Below are 18,608 nucleotides of genomic sequence, written 5' to 3' on the forward strand. Positions count from 1 at the left end.
TGTGGAAAATGTCACTTGGTGAAGTAAAACTGATACTGCTTTAGTAACGTCCACAAAAATATATCAACACGAACATCTGATTTTGTGTAATAGTTGCACACAGAACAAGACGTTAACACTGACAGACAAGCTTAAAGGGGATTACTCAAATTCATAGGTAACCTTTTACACCTGCAGACACAGTGCAACCCAAGTTAGGAGGTACCTAACTTGGAAATTACCTGAAGATAAGGTAAACCTAAAGAAAGGGTCACTGTGTACCAGCCCTTGCTTCTCAAATGCTTGCTTTCTCCAAAGCACGGATGGAAATGATTACTGGGTGAGAGAAAGGAACTTTCTGTTCAACACAGCCCTTCTCATTATGTATAGCTTAAAGAGATACTACAGAAAACAGGCTACATTGTCTTAAAAAAGGAAGTGAACAAAGGGGAGGAAAAAAAAAAAGCAGCTATCTGGTACCGTCCAGCACTGTGCCGCAGGGCAGCACAGCAGCTCCGCAACCCCGGTCTTGCAAACAGGCACGTTCCCTGCCGCTGCTTTAGTTAGCTGCTATGGATGCCACCAAGAGAGCATCGAAAAACAGGGTAGGACTTGACACGGTGAAAACGTTCCCTGAGGCAAGCCCATGGGAACTCGCCTATATATGGCCTTTAAGTCAACCAGGATTACCACCTCAAGCCTGCACAACGCACCCTTTCTAAATGCCACCCCCGTCTCATCTCTAAGATTCCTTTTTTGGGATTAACCATACTTAATGAGTGAAAGTAAAGGCTTCCCCAATGGCTGGAAACAGCACATTTGAACAAGATATTCCAGCATAATTTTCTAGGTGCACAAATGTATTCCAAGCTCTGCAGACACATTTTCAACTTTATAAATCTTGTTAATTTAGGAGATACCATTGAGTTTCAGCCATTAACTTTGGCACCACGTTGTACTCAAAGTGACAGCTGAAGATCACATGCTTAGATTTTTCACACTGATAGAATATATTCCACATAGCACACTAGACTTTAACTCAAAATTGTATTATTAAATACTACCATGCCTGTTTTTCTGGACTGTAAAATGACACTGGGGTTAACCACAATCTAACCTTTCAGGGTGAAAAGCATACGCTGGCTGCCTTATGGAGAAGTCAGCCAAGTGACATGGATAAGATGACTTTGGACACAGCATTCAAAAAAGCGTCGTATTTTGCTACATTAGACACTACAGTAATTCCATGCCTACCACTATATAAAGTATGAATTCGATCTGAAGCCTATACTCACCTGAGATGATATTAAACATCCTTGGGTTCAGGATAGCAGGACAAATCAGTCGAAGAAAAACAAAGCCACTGAAACGGGAAGGAAATTGTATTTTGTTCAATAAAATGAGAGAATTAATGTAGATATTGTGTAGTCTTTAAGGATTCAAGTTAGCGTGGAATCTTTTTGAGACAGACACCAACCAACCAGCCCTGCGCTCTGTGAATACGTTAACAAATTAAGAATATCATGCTATGACTTGAACTATGATAAAAGCTGAAAAAAACTGGCATATTGATTTCCCAATTAAAGGTGAGCCGCTAAAAACACGCGGGGAGAACTTAATTTTAAAGCTGATCTCAGACCACATTGGCTTCAAAAAGTAGCCGCCCTTAGTCTCTGACCTCCCAAAGGTTTTCCATTGTCTGCCACCTCACGGCATCCATCCCACGCATCCATCCCACAGGATGCAGGAGCCACCGAGCCACCCACTCCCCCCGGCCAACGTATGGAGGAGGAGGGCAAAGGGAACCTCTCTTCTGGCAGCAACGCAGCCTTAGGTCAGCTTAAGCCGATCCACATCCTGATGACAGCACGCTACAGTAGAAAAATAATACAGGATCTACTACTTTCCTCCATGAAGTAATTGCTGACATCTAGAAAGCTGGGGAAAAAAAGCGCTCAGCACCTCAGCAAAATCTCACAACAGTCCACTTGTCTTCATGAGAAGGCACTAGCTTCCTTACCGTGTGGGGTCTGCATTTTAAAGAGCACAGACCTTAAACCATCTAAGACTTCTCCAGCAATTAACACACTCTACATAATAGTCCCTGGGTAAGGCGCAGTCCTCCCAGATGGCATATGACAGGGACATGATCTTCAGCGGTCACTGCTCTCTGCAGGTATCACAAAGGTTAACTATTGCTTCCACAGAAGTTCTTCTTTTCCAGCACAAAAAGGGGAATTGCTATTCTAAATTAGTTTGTAAAACTTGACAGAACACAAGTAAATTAAGAGTTAAAACTATTAAGTAAAGCTATACCGACCTCTATAGTACATCATCTTATTTTGGCAAGGCTCTAAGAAGATGATTAAAAACCTAGCAAGCTCATAATTAACTGGGATATCATGCCTCAGCATCGTAAATATCTTAAATACTGCTGTAACCTATGTTAGTACTATACAGTCTTGTCACTGAAAGAAACATAGATAAGCACATTAAAGTATCTCTTTAGCAAGACTTGAGAAGGCTGTTGTCAGAATAATGTGACAAGTAACTTACCTAACAACTCTGGTTCTCATGGTGGTATTCGCTGGCCACTTGTTTTGAACAGATTTCTGTAGGCACCCATAGATATACCGCAATGTCCTGCAAAAGTAATACCCAATTACTCATTTCATTAAACTTATAAAACCAAAACAGCTGGTCAGAAAGGATCTGGACCAACCCCCTTACTTGTTGCAGAACCATTATTAATACTACATTTATAAGCTTTAAATTAATTTTAACTAAGAGTTAATTTATAAGTTAATACATTTATCAAGTCAATCTCTATATTAAAATGTAAATTTATGAATGGCAAGGGAACGCCTTCATTAATACACAATTCTATATGCAATTCGGTGGTTATTCAGATGTGCATTAAATGTTTTATAACTGTCTGTTTCCTAAGTAGCATCTCCTTTTAAAAAAGACAATTTTTAGGGTTTGATTTTTTTCCTTCTTCTTAACTAAACAACTATTTTTTACATAAATGAGGGTTAGGTATTTAAAAGTTAAGCAGCCACAACAATAGTCCTCTCCCATTGAAAAATGGGAAAGTTGTGGTGTATTTTAGAAAACGTTGAGAGCTGCATCATGTACTTAAAAGAAGTGCAACCTTTAATGCTAATCTTGCCAGCAGTAACACAGAAGGCTTTTCTGCTACTTTGCCACCTCAAAACTGAAGGTTTTTACTTTAAAAGCTAATGACACAGCAAAAGAAAACTGGCAGTACTATCCTCTTTTTATTAGATGGTTCGAATTCTAAACGATGGACACAAGTAATGTTAGCAATTAAAAAAAGAAAAAATATATAACCTCTGCATTTCCCTAGCGGACAGAAGCAGTCGCACCATGGTACCATTCTACTACTGCCTGCTTGTATTTTTAATATGCTGTTAGTAGTTCCATCTCTTTCTCAGAGGAGGGGGACTGGAAATAATTTGTAATCAACTTACATACATATAATCATCTGCTAACTACTACCTTCTTCTACCTTTCTGTGGAAATATGCGATTATTATTCTTCCCCTGACCTCTTGGGTCTAGTATCTTCTCCTTTAAAGAAAAGCACATGTGCTAGACAGAGAGTTTTGGAAAAAGCACTATTAATTCCTGAGAGTTATTTTTTTTCCCCTGTCTGTATTCTCTGTGTGCATACAGCAACCAACCCTAATGACAGTGGCCTTATGACTGGTTAGCAGAAGATGAACCAATACGAACATCATTTTAAGGTGCAACGTAATTCACACAAACAGGAATTTTCAAATACAAATCTGAACAGGAAAGTGCGAACTTACGGAGGCAGTATCTCCGCAGCCATGAATATTTTCTCCACCAGTTCTGAAAGTATACTGAGTAGATGTGCCAAATTAGTGTTTACATCTTCATTTTTTTCTAACTTTGAGGGATTTAACTGAAACAAAAAAGACAAAAAGATTATGTTTCTTCTCCTAACTAGAACTAGATATTAAGAAACCAACTTACGTATGTAGTTGAATACTACTTCAAAGTAAATTAAGTATTCTGCTGCTGTACAGTTCTCTTAAAGCTCACAAGTCTGTTTCAATGGCTAGTCAGGAAATGCGAAGCAGCAATGGTTTTGAGTTCTAATACATGAGGCTTTTAACAGCTCAGATATTCGCCACTATCCATCTGCATGACCTTTCTGTCTCTCTCAATCCAAATTTCTGAGGACTCAAATGCCTTCCACAATTAAGTTAAACACAGAAGTCACGAGAGTCATTTTAAAAACAGTTTCAGGATCAATAGAAATCGCTTAATATCAGGAAGTTTTAAATTAAAACTAAAGTTCAGACATTGGCTTTACAGTATCTTGAGTTTACCAGAAGATACTTAGGTTAGGACACTCAGTAACTGCTACAAAACAGCTGACAATTGCTAAATAATAGATAATTGAAAGAAATTTTAATTAAAAACCTTATAAAGTTCTACTATGAATATTGTTCAAAGCCAAAATCTAGGGGGGGAAAAAAAAATATCTCATGAATTCAGTTCCGTTATTTCTTATGTAAACTAATTTTAGCTCTGAGAGATTAATGTCTCTGAAGCTAGGATTAATTGTGCCAACAAACCAAAATGTTTAAAAGCATAGTTGAAGGTATCACCTCACAGGACTGCTTGCTCTCCATTATCTTTAATATAGAGTCTTTCAGTGCGTGGTGAACAAAGCTTGTTGCTGTGGCTTTCATGTACTGCTCCATGAGTGTACTTGCTAAAGTGGTGGCACGAAACAAGGTAGTGGCTTCATCTGGAAAAAAAAAAAAAAAAAAAAGTGAAAATTGAGAAAAAAGCAGAGGATAAGTGTGCTGTCTTTACACTTTGATATATGTTGTAACTGAATGAGGTTAAAAAAAAAAAAAAAAAAGGAAGGCGCCGAAGCCCTTCCCTCCCCACCTGCCCAGAGTTCCAGTAAACTTCAGTGTCATTTAGCACAGTACCTTCCATGCTGATCTCCCTGTCATTTAGTGTTCGTAACAACAAGGACTCAAGCTTTTCATGAAGAAAAATCTTCAATAAAATGCCAGCCAACAGAGTTCTATCCTGTCCACAAACGTGTGATAGGGCATAGACTACGTGAAGTTCTTTCTGGAGTATAAGCTGAAAGAAAAACAGAATTTTAGAATATTCAGAAGCTTTTCCTAACGTGTAACAGCTGTGGAAAAACTGATATACATCTGTAGTGATATATAGATGTCACTATAAATATTATTTAATGATGTCAACCAGTGTTATTAGGACCCATCTCAAACAACAAAATCATTTTTGACAGATAAACCAAGGAAAGTTAAACAACTTCATACCTCTTTAAACTCATTGTACTCCTCTTCTGGCATAATCTTCTCCACAGAATACCGTGCTCGAACACGCAAAGATCCTGGCTCGATACCCTTTAGTGGTACATGGGAACTGAGCTGAAACCACTCATCTGTTGCATGTCCTTTTTGCAATCGGCTTAATTGGCAGCGCATGAACACTTAAGGAAAAAAAGCATTGTTCAAGTAAATTATCTCCAGCAAAACAGTGCTAGTATTGAATAAAAAAAAACAGTTTATTTTCAGCATATGTCATTTTGTTTCAGCAAAAGAGTCTTATTAAGAGTAATCAAGATTTTTGCCATCAATATATTGACAGATTCTCTCTTCAATGGTTTAACAAACTCCTGTAAACTGAAGAAATAGAAAGCATTCTGTAAAGAATGTATAAACAAATGTTCAAAAGTGACACGGATATTGGCACAGTTCTCTTTGTAACATCCAAGTAGTGAGTAAACAAATGCTACTCTGCAAATCCAGGCAGCAGCCAGAAACTAAAATTAGATAAAGTGTTCAGGGCTCACTGTCCTCTTTCCAGCCTTGGGCTGACACCACCATCGAGTTTGCTCCTGGACCACTTTGTTACTCCTTACTACTCATTATTATAGCGTTGTTATGGCTTTCCCAAATATTGCAATATGTATTTCTTCTATACTAATTCCCAGGTTAAGGCTGTAACAGTTTATGCAAATTATGTAAAATAAGTGTTCCCAAGCAGCTTGCTGCCTGGATAACGATGAAAGTCAACTCAAGAATGGCCAAACCATTAACGCATCCTTCAGTGGTGCTGGTACCTTGCAATCGCCAGCAGTGCCCCGGACCACAGCTGCGTTCTGGCCCCGTGTCTGGCTAGCAGGCTGCAGCAGCCGGACCACCGGCAGACGCGCTCCTGAGCCGAGTTATTTCACACAAAAAGTGCTCAGACACCGTCAGAGCCAACACTGTGCCTGCAAAACACCCCCCACGCTGCGGGAGGGGTCCACGGCTCCAGTTTCACATTTAGCCTGTCAGCCCGGATTGTCCAAGCAAGCTTTCTTTCCGTGCCTCTCAGGGAGATCTGCTTTTAAGTTCCCCGCATTAAAAAAAACAACCAGGAGTTTTGGTTTTTTTTTCATGTTTCTACAAAAGCCCATACACCACACCGCCTGCAGAAACCGTCAGCAGTTCCAGCAGACTTCCCGTGGCCCCAGGGTTGCCATACGCAGCCGGGTATCGTTTGATACCGGAACAGACAACCATCCCATTTATAATGCGCTCCTTCAGGACACTCCTGTTGCCTGATTCATATTATGTGGAGCTGATGACCTGATAGAAGCTCATACATTCAAATCAGTCCAGTAGTGTGAAAAACAATTCATCACCAGCTGCTACTTATCTCCAGTGTGGATGGGACGATGTCTTTAGACCAGATAATCAATTGACTTTCCCAGAATATTTCTCCCCAGCATCGAAGCTCCTGTACCCGCAACTGAGCAATGTGGTTTTCTTCTTATTTTGCTTGCGCACGTAAGGCAGAAAGGAACGGTGAATGAAATACGGGCTCTAGAATAAACTGATGATTTAATTTTTCCCTGTGGTTATAGCAGCACTGCATAGTTGTAATAGAAATACTAAAATCTTGCTTTGATTTTTAAATAAAAAAAAAGCCAGAAGAAAAATATACGTACAGAGACTGCAGAACAGTTGCTGTCATAATTTATATTCAATAACTTTAAAGGAACATGACTGTTTCCCATTTAGCAGCTCACACTGAAATAGTAAGCTACCTTAACTAAGAGGATGCTATTAGTTGAAAAATTCAGGATATTTACACTTTGCAATACAGCACATTTTAAAAGAGAAACAAATATACAGAAAATCATCAAAACAATAGTTGATCTCTTCTCTCCAGATACAGGTAGAACTCTCTTTAGAATGATCTTGATCCAAAAAGAATTGCAATGTTTTACATGATGAACGCTAGTACAAAAAAAAAAAAAGAAAAAAAAAGACTGAGGTCTTTTAATGGCTTATTTGGGAATCACAGTGGAAAGTTGTTCAAACTTAGGTTTGTTCCACTTTGTAGATGGGAAATGAACCCGAATTTACCATCAAAACTTTGTCTAACCCTGCCAGAACAAAATGGAACCATCAAAAAAATCCTAAAAAATTCTAATTACTGATTCAGAATAAAAGCCGTTTGAAATCTTGAGAAAGAAGAAAACGCTCGATACATGGACATACTAAATCCTGCCTTTCGCAGACACTAGTCACTGCCACGTTAGCACAGCCCACCCTCCTATAATCTCAGATACCAGTTTCAAAAACAAGCTTTGGCATTTCTGCAAATAGTAACCGTGCCTGAAAGGAAAGACAGTGGCTAACACTTCGCTCTGCAGGCTTGCCTAGATAAGGCGACCCCTGCCGTTATAAAAATGTTTCATTTTGAACGTGAATTAATTTGAAATTAACCAACTATCATGGTGCAAAACCAAACCTGAACTTCCACTCCATTTCAATACTGTGTGATATTTGAAATACTTTTAAAAAATAAAAATACTGAAATAATTATGGAACACTCATACCAGGCAAACTTCAAAGTGTAAGACTTGAAAGCTCAGGCAATATTTTAAAATACTGAAAAAATAGCTTCCATGCTATTATCATTTTGGTATTTAGCTTCTGTGTGTTACGATGAAAGAAATAAAGCAGTGAGGCCACTAATAGAATTTTGGGCCTTCAATCTGCATTACACGGCAGGAAAAGTAATCAGAAAAGCTGACTTAACCAATTAACTGGGAGGACGAGTAGTACCAGCTTCACGTGATGCTCCCTTCACAGCAGTCTGCATGTAAGAGCTGTGGCTGCAAAGGAGAATGTTCAGGAAAGGAACTAATTTCTCTTACTTTTGAAGAGTTCAAGGGTTACGCAGGCAGCACAGCACATCGGTAAGTCAGATAAGGTGTGGTTTAGCTCTTTTTTTCTCCTCCCTGCACTTAACATATTAAATAGGGCTTGGGGATGTAAGCAAAGATACGTGTTCACTCAAGCTGACTTAGTCTAATCCTTATCCCACAACGGAAGGACTGTTGGGTTATGCTGTAAGAGTGTACCTAACAGAATTAATAAACTCAACCCATTCTGCTCCTGACCTAGGTAAGGAAACCTTCTATCACCTCCCATCAGCTGGACACATCCAAAGCCAACACAACCTCCTTAATCTGGACAGACAGGAGGAAACTACAGAAACATTTTTGAAGACATTGCTAAAATATCCCATTAAAGAATTATCCTTTTAAAGATCCTTTTACCAACAGAGCTTTGGTGTGGACAGATAACGAGCTTTCCAGCTCAAAAAAGAACACCGCAAGAAGGTGGTCACAACTGCAATTACAGCCCTTTTGTCTCCCAGAGGGAGCGTATTTTTCCTCCTGCTATGCAGAAAGTTTTCTAGTTAGAGAAAGGAGAAAGAGGTCTGAAATTGAATTAGGTTCTGCAAGAGCATTTAAAATGAGGAGTAGTTCTTCTGCTTTGGTCAAGGTTTCTTTACAGATCTCAAAAAAAAAAAAAAATCAAGACATTACCACGGAGACAAATGTAACAGGCCAGTAATACAATACATGCAAACCGAAAAGAACTGCAATAGATTATAAATACTCTGACAGGCTCTGGAACAGACAGCTTTGAACACAACGGAAAATAAAACAATCTTGGAACAAATCTGAAGAGCGCGCGGAGGGCGTCCTGCCCTGCAGGCAGCAAAGAGGAGGCAGAGGGCTGAAGCTGTTCCACAAGTATGGTGGGAAACAAGATACCTTGAATAAGACAAAAGAAAAAAACAAAACCCCAAAACAACCCTAAAAGAACACATTGCATGGGAAGAGAACTAAAAAAGAAATTAAAATTCTATTTTTTTTTTTCCTAAGAGCTCAGAATCCACATTCTTCACACACTTTCTTTCCTAGAAAGCTGACAGATCTTACCAGCTTGCTGCTAATTTGCTGGAACAAAACCAAAATCACAGTTGAAGAAGCAGCTGTCTGGGTAACATGAGGAAAGTAAGTTCTGGGAACTTCTGTAAAAGGCAGGAGAAAATATGGATCCTTTCCCATTCAAAGTGATACTGAGGTAACTTCAGGTTTAAGCCCAAGAGTAGTACAAGGAAAGTAGACAGATGAAGTAAAATGGAAAGAAAATGAGGCAAATTTTTTTCAGAGATCACAAAGGATTTAAAAAAAAAAATTAATTATGAAAATAGTACACCTTTCCTCCCTTTCTTTTTCTCACTGGATGCAACAAAAAACCTGAAAAGAATTCAGTGCAAGGAGACTTAAATCTCCGTGGATATGGAGCAGACTAATGCTGACAGCTTCTCTTGCCCCTTGCTTTTTGGTGAGCACAGTCATTGTGTAACGCGACGGCTATTCTACCACAGAGCTAGGGAAGCCATCAGATACATGGGACTGGAATACTCTGCATTTTACTACTAAAAAACATGCACGTTCTCATTGTAAAAACATTAATGGCAGGCCAGCACCAGACATCCAAAACACACAAACACAGCAGTATGGTGAGCGTGAAAATATACTTTGTTCTCTTGTGACAATGTTTGACAGGAGTAATGAAAACCACACAAAGTATCCATCGCTGCAATATATATATATGCATCTTTTACAGAAAAATACTTACATATATCTGGATCTTTACTTTTCTTTGTTTTGTTACTAAGACTTATCTCAAATCTATTAATATCAGATGAAAGATCACTAGGAGAAAACACAGAAAGCCTCAATTAATATTGTATGTGGCTGAAATTTAACCTTATTCTAAACTCATTTCAATCCTGAGTTCTCATTAACAGCCAAAGACACTTGTACTAACAAAGACATTTAGGTGCCTACAGACAATTCTGCCCATGCAGAATTTGGCTGAAAGGTTGCGGCTGTATAAAAACACATTCAGTATTTTTCAAAAGCATACGCAAAACAGTACACAGTGTTAAGAATCTTAAATGCAATGCAACTTACAAGTCAAATTCAGTAATTGAAGAAGATTCACACTTACTCAAAGAAAAATTCTTCTGACCACACAGGGTTCTGCCCTTCCCTGATGTGTGTTTTGGCTACCTGGACACTGTTCAGGTAGATGTTACAATACGGATTGGTAAAATGCTTCACTGGGAGAGTATGAGCTTCTTCTACATGCAAAATAAGACTGCTGACCTAAAAAAAAAAATACAGAAAATTTACTTTTTTTTCCTGAAAGAGAAACACGAAACACATGAATAAATCATTTTTTATTCTCTGTGTGGAGGCTTAATGTTTGTGTATGAGTTCTGAATACGAACAAAAATTTTCTAATAAGAGCATCGAGGAACAGAAGTAATGGAACAACATTCTAAGAGGCACCAGTGACAAAATAACTCAAATAATTACTGAAAAAAATAATCTCCAGCCCCATGCTCTTAAGGCATCTTGTTATTTTATTTTAAAATTATCTTTGAGGCATTAGGATTTGAAAATACTAACTTTTCTATGCACAGGAAATTTTACTGAAGTCAAAGACTGGCACCTTGAATAAGAGCCACGGACGATTCCAAACACAATGGCTTATTTGGTGCTTATTTGGTGCTTTCCTAATAGATTATGTAAAATTCCCTTCTGCAACACATTCTATTTCTTTACGTAGATGAGCATTTTCTTTGCTTTTTAAAGTAAAGAATTATTTCAGCTTATCACTCTTTTTGCTTTGCTTTTGCAGCTTGACGCCCTCAATTTCGCTTACCACTCCAGCTGTGAACTCACCTAATTTAGCTCATTTATTCAGAAGCATCCAAGCACCTTTAATGTTATCTACAGAACAGTTCTGCATCATGAAAAACATCCTATTTTATTCATTTCTCCACTGTCTGTTGTAACAACTGCATTCAATATCCCTAACATTCAAAACTATCAGGGATTCTTGAAGTATTTCCCTGTTATTCTCCAAAGACTTGGAGCCGTTCATGACTAACTGTCCTCTACTTCCGAGGATATTCTGTCAAACACAGCGCTTTCAAGAGGCCGAGAGAATTAAGCCACAAGCATGGTTCTGCATGTATTTGTTGCTGAAAATAAGTAACATTAGTTAAACAAGTATTTTGTTTACACGCCACCGAAGTCTGTCAAATTTTTAAAGTTTCCCAAATCTGGTAAATTTTAAAAGTTAGGACAATACAGACATTGACTTCTTTACACTTTTACTCAAATGTGGTCAGAAATTAATACCTAGCAGAGAACGTGCAGATTACCTAAAGCCATTCTGGGTTTTACGTATATGGATATAACAACACAGTTCTGGTTGGTTTCATAAGGATACTGCATAGCTTCGAAAAGGAAAGCAAGTACATGCAGGATTTACTACTGTTGAAAGTAAAATTCCGAGATATATCAGTATTGTTTTGCAATGAGGAGACAAAACATCCTCCACATGCACCGCCAACCCCGCAATATCAGCTTCACCTGACGCAGACGTTTATTAGATGTTCCTGGACTGGTTTTTCTTAAACTGCAAAACATCTGCAGAGCTTTCATCCAGTCCTAAGAGAGAAGGACGCAGAATAATGCAATAAAACAAAGTCAGATACAGCTTCTTGCAGCGGAACAGACATATCTAAAAAGAGTATCTGAAGTTTTCCCATTAGCTCGGCAAAACCTAAGTTTTCTGTAATTCCGAAGTATGCAAGTTTGAATATTAAAGCAAAATCCTTATCTGTACTGAGCAAAACCTAATAAAGGATTTGCAAATCTGAACCATTTTCTCCTTTAGAAATATAAAGCATTACTAATGGATATACAGCATGACCTTTACCAATTTTCCAGTCTAGTAATATTACATTAAATTACAAATGGTATATAAAATGAAGCAAAAGTTGTTTGCTTCTAAGAAAGTTACACTTAACAAGCCAAACTGTTCTGATTATTCTCTCCGGTACTTCTGCATGGCAGTCGCAATACTGTGTATACTTCAAACAAAAACTAAAACAGCATCAGCAAAGGAACACAGAGGAATACAGACAACATTCCCCACTTTGCTCACAAACGCGTAAAGCAGAGTGGATGAACGGTCGGATGGATTCTGTTTTGATCAAGGAAATAAACAGGTTGTTTAACACCAAACTGACTGTGGAACCTTTGTGCCTGTTTTTTTTTTTTAAAACAAATAAGCTGCTAAGAGGCACTGCCAACTCGACAGGCCACCTCTGAAAAAGTCACTGCAGCATGAGAAAGTTGCCAAGAGAGGAGCTTTGCAATGGGCCTGCGGAAGGTGGAAGATGTGTTACAGCCTCAGTCGCCAGTTTTTGTCCCCCAGCCACCACGTTTTCTATAGCTCTTGCAAAGCACAAAACTTAGGTTTTGACCCACGGCCTTTTTAAGTCTGTATCTCAAAGATCCGCCATCTATTCCCAAAGCACAATTTCACTATGTCACTAAAAAACCCACGACGCTGTTCAGTCTTATCCTTCACAATACCTTCCACATTTCCGAAATGCAGGAACTCTTACTGCAGCCGCTCTCTGACAGACCACTTTGCGAGTCGGGTTCCAGGTTTTAAAACCTTCCACAGAAGGAAAAGCTTTCAACTGTGCATCACAAAGTTTCAGCTGCTCGTTTCCTTACTCTCAGAAGGAGTAGCAATCGAAGAAACAAATGCCTCCTAAACACTCTTAACAGCAATATTTCCTGGATGCCTAGTACGCCTCTACACTCACTCACAGCAGGAAAACCCTTCCCGTTAAATGCCACAGCTCACAACGTGCACAGCAAGCACAGTGGCACCGGCAGGTAAGGCTGCATTTTACTATGCGCTTTTGTTTTGTACAAACCATAAAGACAACGCACAGCCCATAGGATGGCGCTGCTCTGATCTTTTATTTGCCACATTATAGGAGAGCCTCAATATACAAATAAAACTATTCTTCCATGAAATGTTACAGAGCGAACTTTTCCTGGGCCAAAGCCATATTATAAGAACCCCCTGTATTCTGTATAAATGCAGTGAACAGCCTGTTAAGCAGATCAAACCCAAAAGCAGATTATACCAAATGTTCAGGGAACAGGACAGGATATTCTGCCTTCTGCACATTTTTACTTCTTTTAATTTCTTGAACACAAAAGACACTGCAGACACAATGAATGTACAGTAACAAGTGTGGAAATTAATGTATAGATCCTCAATTACTGTACAGCGTGCTGCTTCTCAAAGACATTAAAAGTTGTGTGGCAAACGCTACCGCATCATTCTGATGTCATCCCAGTGACTTCCATAAATTTGTATTAATTTAACAGGAAAATTCGTGCTTTCCTTTATATACAGCACAAGAAGGATACTAAATTAATTCAGCCTTCACACTCTAGTGAACAGCAGTCTATTACGAGTGCTCTAATCAGCTTTAATTCCATTCAAATAAAACCAAACGCAAAGCTTAACTTCTGATGCAGTATGTATTTTTCAGAGCTGTGGTTTTTCAGAGCTATAAACTCAATAAACAAGGACATTGTCTCATCTTAGATATGCGCTTCTGCTGGTGAGTGAATTTCAGAGAATTAGGCTCCTATCCTTCAATTCTTAATCAGCAAACATCAACGCTGGAGAGCTAGTAACTAAAGGATACCAACTAAAACCAGAAAACCTCACTTTTTGTGCATGATCAGAGCCCAAGACTATGAACAACCACCAGTTCATGGACAGGACAAATAACTGCCAGAGGCAGCTGTTCAGTATACTTTGGTCACTGGGCACACACAGGTGCATTAGCACTTTAGTTTGTATCAGGAATACGCCTTTGAAGGAAAACGCCCACTTTATCACGCTCTGGTTTATAACCTGCAAAACTCTTGGAATGTAAACTATTCTTCAGCATTGTACTATGTCAAAAAAATATGTTGCATTACACCACAAACATACGGTGTAAAATAAAGCAAGTTCAGTCCACGGCACCCAACTGGAGCTTGTCCAAAGTAAAAACCCCAAGTGCAGGTAACATAGGTGCTGGGTTCTCAGCAGCAACCGTTCCCCTTGTAGATCTACTACTACCCCATTATAACACCTGCTAATATAGACACAGCCACTAACTATTTGTGATAGACTTGTGTCCTGGTCTGAGGTAAAACAGAACCAATTTTCTGTTTTGTAATTTTACTTTTTAGCTGGGCCTCTTCTAACTGACTAAACTCTGAAATTAACAGCACATTGTTCACAAACTGTTCACTCTCAGAGTGGTAAGACCTAATTATACCAAGGAATGGTATGCACAGAGGCTCTTGGTTATACTTATCGCTATAACAACCAAGGTCAGATAACTTCGCTGTTTGCCCCGTTGGAGGGTCGGAAGCGGAGAAGCGTAGAGGGGTCCCACCTGCAGGGAGGAGCAGACGGGACAGGAGACCCAAAACTGACCAACAGGGTATTCCATCCCATCTGCATCACGCTCAGTATAAAAGCTGAGGGATCAAAGGGGCAAGGCTGCTTTGGCTCGCTCTTTCTTCAATGGCCGATGTCTGAGAAGGACCCTGTCTGTTCGTCTGCCTTTGATCCCAAGCCGAGCATTCCCGACTCCAGATCTGAATTCAGCTCCTGTCCATCCCTGACTCCAGTCTGGGACTTTCCCTGTGTCTGCTGGTGACGCAATCGTCATCCTGGGAGCTGGATACGGTTTTGTATATATTGTGTACTTTTTTAAAAAAAAATTTTATTATCTTTTATTTCCTTATTTATTATTATTTTCATTAAAGTAGTTTAGTTCTTTTTCTGAACTCATAAATCTCCTTACTTCTTCCTCTCCTTTCTGGTGTGTGGGGGGGATCTGTCATTCTGATTGGCCAATCCGGCCAAAACCACAACAACTTGCTTCCTGTTTAACAAGGGCAACATCATTAAGCACCACAAGACGAAAAAAATTACTTTTTAAATTATATTTACCAATAAAAGCTCTCACCTGTGCTTGTTCTGGAGTTTCGCCTGCGAAGTAGAAGATGTAATGCTCTTCACTAAAGTGCTGAACTACTATCTGAAAACAGTTTGGCCTTAAAAATAAAAAAAAAAAAGGTTAAGTTTTATTAATCTTCGTAATATTAACAGACCTCTTCACTTGTTGGTCTGTGCCAAAACGAAGTTTACACTGAACTAATGCATTTCTGATGTTTGTCTGTAAGGAGCATTGAACATTGCATCGATTTTTGTTTGTATACATGTAGCATCATCACACATGGAAAGAGGAAGAACTCCAACTAGAAAATTTCTCAGGTCCTTCAAAACTGCATTTTTTTTTTTTAATGTATTATGTCATTTTAATAAAACCTCACTTCAGTACAGCTAGGTTGTTTCAAAATACTGAGAAACTTTTAGAATGGCGTGTACTGAGTAGGAATGTATGCTGACTTACAGTTGAGGCAGAAAACAGCCATCCGGTCTGGCTCAGGGAGAGCAGGAAGCAGCCAGGTCTGGGGCTAATTAAATCATCGCCACCAGAGAACTATGCAAAGCTACAGACTTCGCTGTACTTCTGAGAAAAGGGGCAAAGGCGTTTTTACCAGCTGCTTAAAACGCAGGAGGAACTTTATCTCAGCTACGCTTCCTCACCAGCAGCTTCCTAAGCCGGTGCAACCATGCATCTCCTCCTACCCACAGTTCGTACCACTTACTGCCCCGCTGCGCTTCAGCCCACAGAGCACCGCTTCCTAAAAGCTGATTAAGAGACTGCCACTGTTGACCAAAATGTTCCTTGTTTACAATACGCACCAAAGCTTCCTGCATAATTGCCACCTTACAGAAGGAACATTTCAGTAATTTTTTTATTACTGTCCTGGTACTCTACCTGTACCTAGGCTCCCCATTCCATTAGTTTAATGGGTTTTTCAAAATTATTAAAAAGATTAAAAAACCACAACATATCAAACAAAAGCACCAGTCTTTGCATCTTAAGAAATGCTACAATTTTAAGCATTTGTCTTGAAGTTTTTTCACAAAGGTAACTAGAAGTTGACTATATATATAACTTTTTAATAAATATTAAGATCCATGGGATAACCAGAATTTCCATCTAATGTTTGTAGGAGTAAATGTACCTATTTCTTCCATACAAAACAGTGGATTTTTTTTTTTTGTAAATACCAATGAACAAATATGTAAACTTTTTCTTGTTAGGCACCAATGATATCTGAAAGACTTCAGATATCAGTTTCTCAGCTTCTTTGCTGATAATCACATTCCTTGCTGTTGGTGTATTTTGAATATCAAACGTATTACAGTAAATAAGATTTGATGTGAAAATTATCTCTGCACATAGTAACTCTACAAAAACAATTTCTGAGAATATCGACTTACATGAACTAGTTTACTGCTAAGTTGGTCTAATCTAACAAAAGTACTTTTTCTTAAATAGAGAAGTACTTACAGGCTCTGTCTAATGAAGCTAGCTTTCAAAAACCTATCAAAAGAATGTAGACCTTTCAGAATTGACAAGTTCTTGATCTTGGCAATTCTTAGTTCAAAAGGTTTAAAACCCTCAGTTCCTAAATGCTGATGTCTGGAAAATGAAACATGGAGCAACTAATGCACTCAATATTGAAAAAAATGATAATGCAAAAAAGCTGTAATCATCATCACATCTCATCTCACAATAAAAATTTAACGGTCAATTCTAAGATTTCTTACGAGAAGTTGTTTATGGATGGTTGCTAGCAATGGAGTTGCCACAGCTAAACAAGTTATTATTCATCAACTACATCTGCTCTTGCAATCCACACCAATGACAGACTCTTGGTATGAGCCACGATGCGAGCCAAGGCTACTTGCTCACTAGTGACATATTGCCCACGTCTTGTACATGCCTCTAACTAGCAGCCAACTCTGCTGCTGCACATACGAGAATTAAAAGCCAGTGTCCTACCTGCCAAACAAGCTGTCATGTACTCCGTAGACGGAACACACGCTAAGGTCTATTAGTCCTTTGGGTTTTGTGGCTCGTTTTTCACTTTCAAAATAAATAAGCTGGGCATCGTTTCCCTCTAATATAAAGTACAAGTTTTTCCATCTCTTTCCTTTACCTGTCGAAGAGTCAAGCAAAAAAAGTTACGATACTGTTTAAAATAAAGTGTAAACTTTGTAAATGAAGATAACAAAAGAGGGCAGTAAAGTTTTTGTCAAATTGCAAACAGAAGAAAAATGTACAGGTAATCACACTGAAGTTATAGTATCAACACACATACTCAATTTTATGCAACATGTAGCTATAACTAGACCCTCTTCACAGATGCAGGTAGAGTTGCAAAAGGTTCTCTAAACATTTTCACTAATTTCAACAGGATTGAGTAAGCGTGTATGAGCTGCCTGGACAGTGAGTTCCTGTCACTGTTAAGACTGTATCTACACAGTCTGCAAATAATGATGCTTTGGATCCCATTTATTACAGTTTTAATTAAGAAACAGACTCCTGACACGACAAAGTTGCTCCTGAACTCTGAACCATGTTTAACACATTGCATTACACATCTTAAAACAGTACGGCTGAAGAACAGAAATGGGATTATGTTACGTACAAACCTAAATCAGAACATGCCCCAACAGAACTGTGTCTGAGAATCTGGCTGATTGTTTCGGAGAAAACATTCTCTGAACTACAGTGGATTAGGAACTTTCTGCAACTAATTAATGCATAAGTCACTACCATTTAGAAAAAACTTTCAGCCTTAATTTTATGCTTTGATCATCATAAATCCACCATGGGCCTCAAATAAATGAATACTAGCACTGTTTTGAAAAGACAAATCTAAATCCACTTACTACACTCTGCCTCCGTTATGGAAGAGTGATTTTTGTTGAATTTGTTCCATACGCAGTTGTGTGCCACCTCCCCACACCTGCTCAGTACTCCAGTTTGCACATTTAAAGTATCTCATGATCTCTTTTACCTAAAGCTTTTCAATTCATTATTTGATACCTCACTCTACAACATCCCTCTACATCTTCTCTCAGAATCAGCCTTCTCAATCTAAGGGATGTATTCCTTCTTCTGTTCAGAGGGTCTACAGTTTGGGGTGGCTTGGGGTTTTTAACGTCTCTGTTATAGCTAGCTATACTTAAAATCATACTTACTTTCTGACTTTTGGTTGCTATCCAGATTACTGTCTGTAACTTACCCTTCTAGTTATGGTCTCTGTCATTGGCAGAAATTTTACTATTGATAGTTCTTCTGTTTCCATTAATGCTGATTTTTAACAAGTAGAAATGTAACACTGGG

At 38.7% G+C, this 18,608-nt stretch overlaps 2 protein-coding genes across 6 annotated transcripts in view; one reads left to right on the forward strand and one right to left on the reverse strand.

Annotated features, from left to right (window-relative positions):
• CCNH (cyclin H) overlaps nt 1-12,486 on the forward strand; it is a 29,365-nt gene extending 16,879 nt beyond the window's left edge. For 2 of the 3 annotated variants that reach the window (XR_008463654.1, XR_008463652.1), the window contains one exon: nt 1,104-1,395. The gene's annotated coding sequence lies outside the window, so the exon portion shown is untranslated. Of the gene's footprint in view, nt 1-1,103; nt 1,396-11,089 lie in introns of those variants that run through there. The other variant, XR_008463656.1, reaches the window with a different exon arrangement.
• RASA1 (RAS p21 protein activator 1) overlaps nt 1-18,608 on the reverse strand; it is a 61,724-nt gene that overhangs the window by 4,719 nt on the left and 38,397 nt on the right. For 2 of the 3 annotated variants that reach the window (XM_054184553.1, XM_054184555.1), the window contains exons 11-21: nt 17,259-17,415; nt 15,306-15,393; nt 11,830-11,907; nt 10,394-10,551; nt 10,019-10,095; nt 5,339-5,511; nt 4,976-5,135; nt 4,643-4,785; nt 3,815-3,930; nt 2,536-2,622; nt 1,275-1,342 (exon numbers count right to left, since the gene is read on the reverse strand). In XM_054184553.1, the coding sequence (XP_054040528.1) occupies nt 1,275-1,342; nt 2,536-2,622; nt 3,815-3,930; nt 4,643-4,785; nt 4,976-5,135; nt 5,339-5,511; nt 10,019-10,095; nt 10,394-10,551; nt 11,830-11,907; nt 15,306-15,393; nt 17,259-17,415 (1,305 nt within the window). The remainder of the gene's footprint in view (nt 1-1,274; nt 1,343-2,535; nt 2,623-3,814; nt 3,931-4,642; nt 4,786-4,975; nt 5,136-5,338; nt 5,512-10,018; nt 10,096-10,393; nt 10,552-11,829; nt 11,908-15,305; nt 15,394-17,258; nt 17,416-18,608) is intronic. The other variant, XM_054184554.1, reaches the window with a different exon arrangement.

The sequence above is a fragment of the Rissa tridactyla genome, chromosome Z (genome assembly GCF_028500815.1).
Source record: "Rissa tridactyla isolate bRisTri1 chromosome Z, bRisTri1.patW.cur.20221130, whole genome shotgun sequence".
Lineage (NCBI taxonomy): Eukaryota > Metazoa > Chordata > Aves > Charadriiformes > Laridae > Rissa > Rissa tridactyla.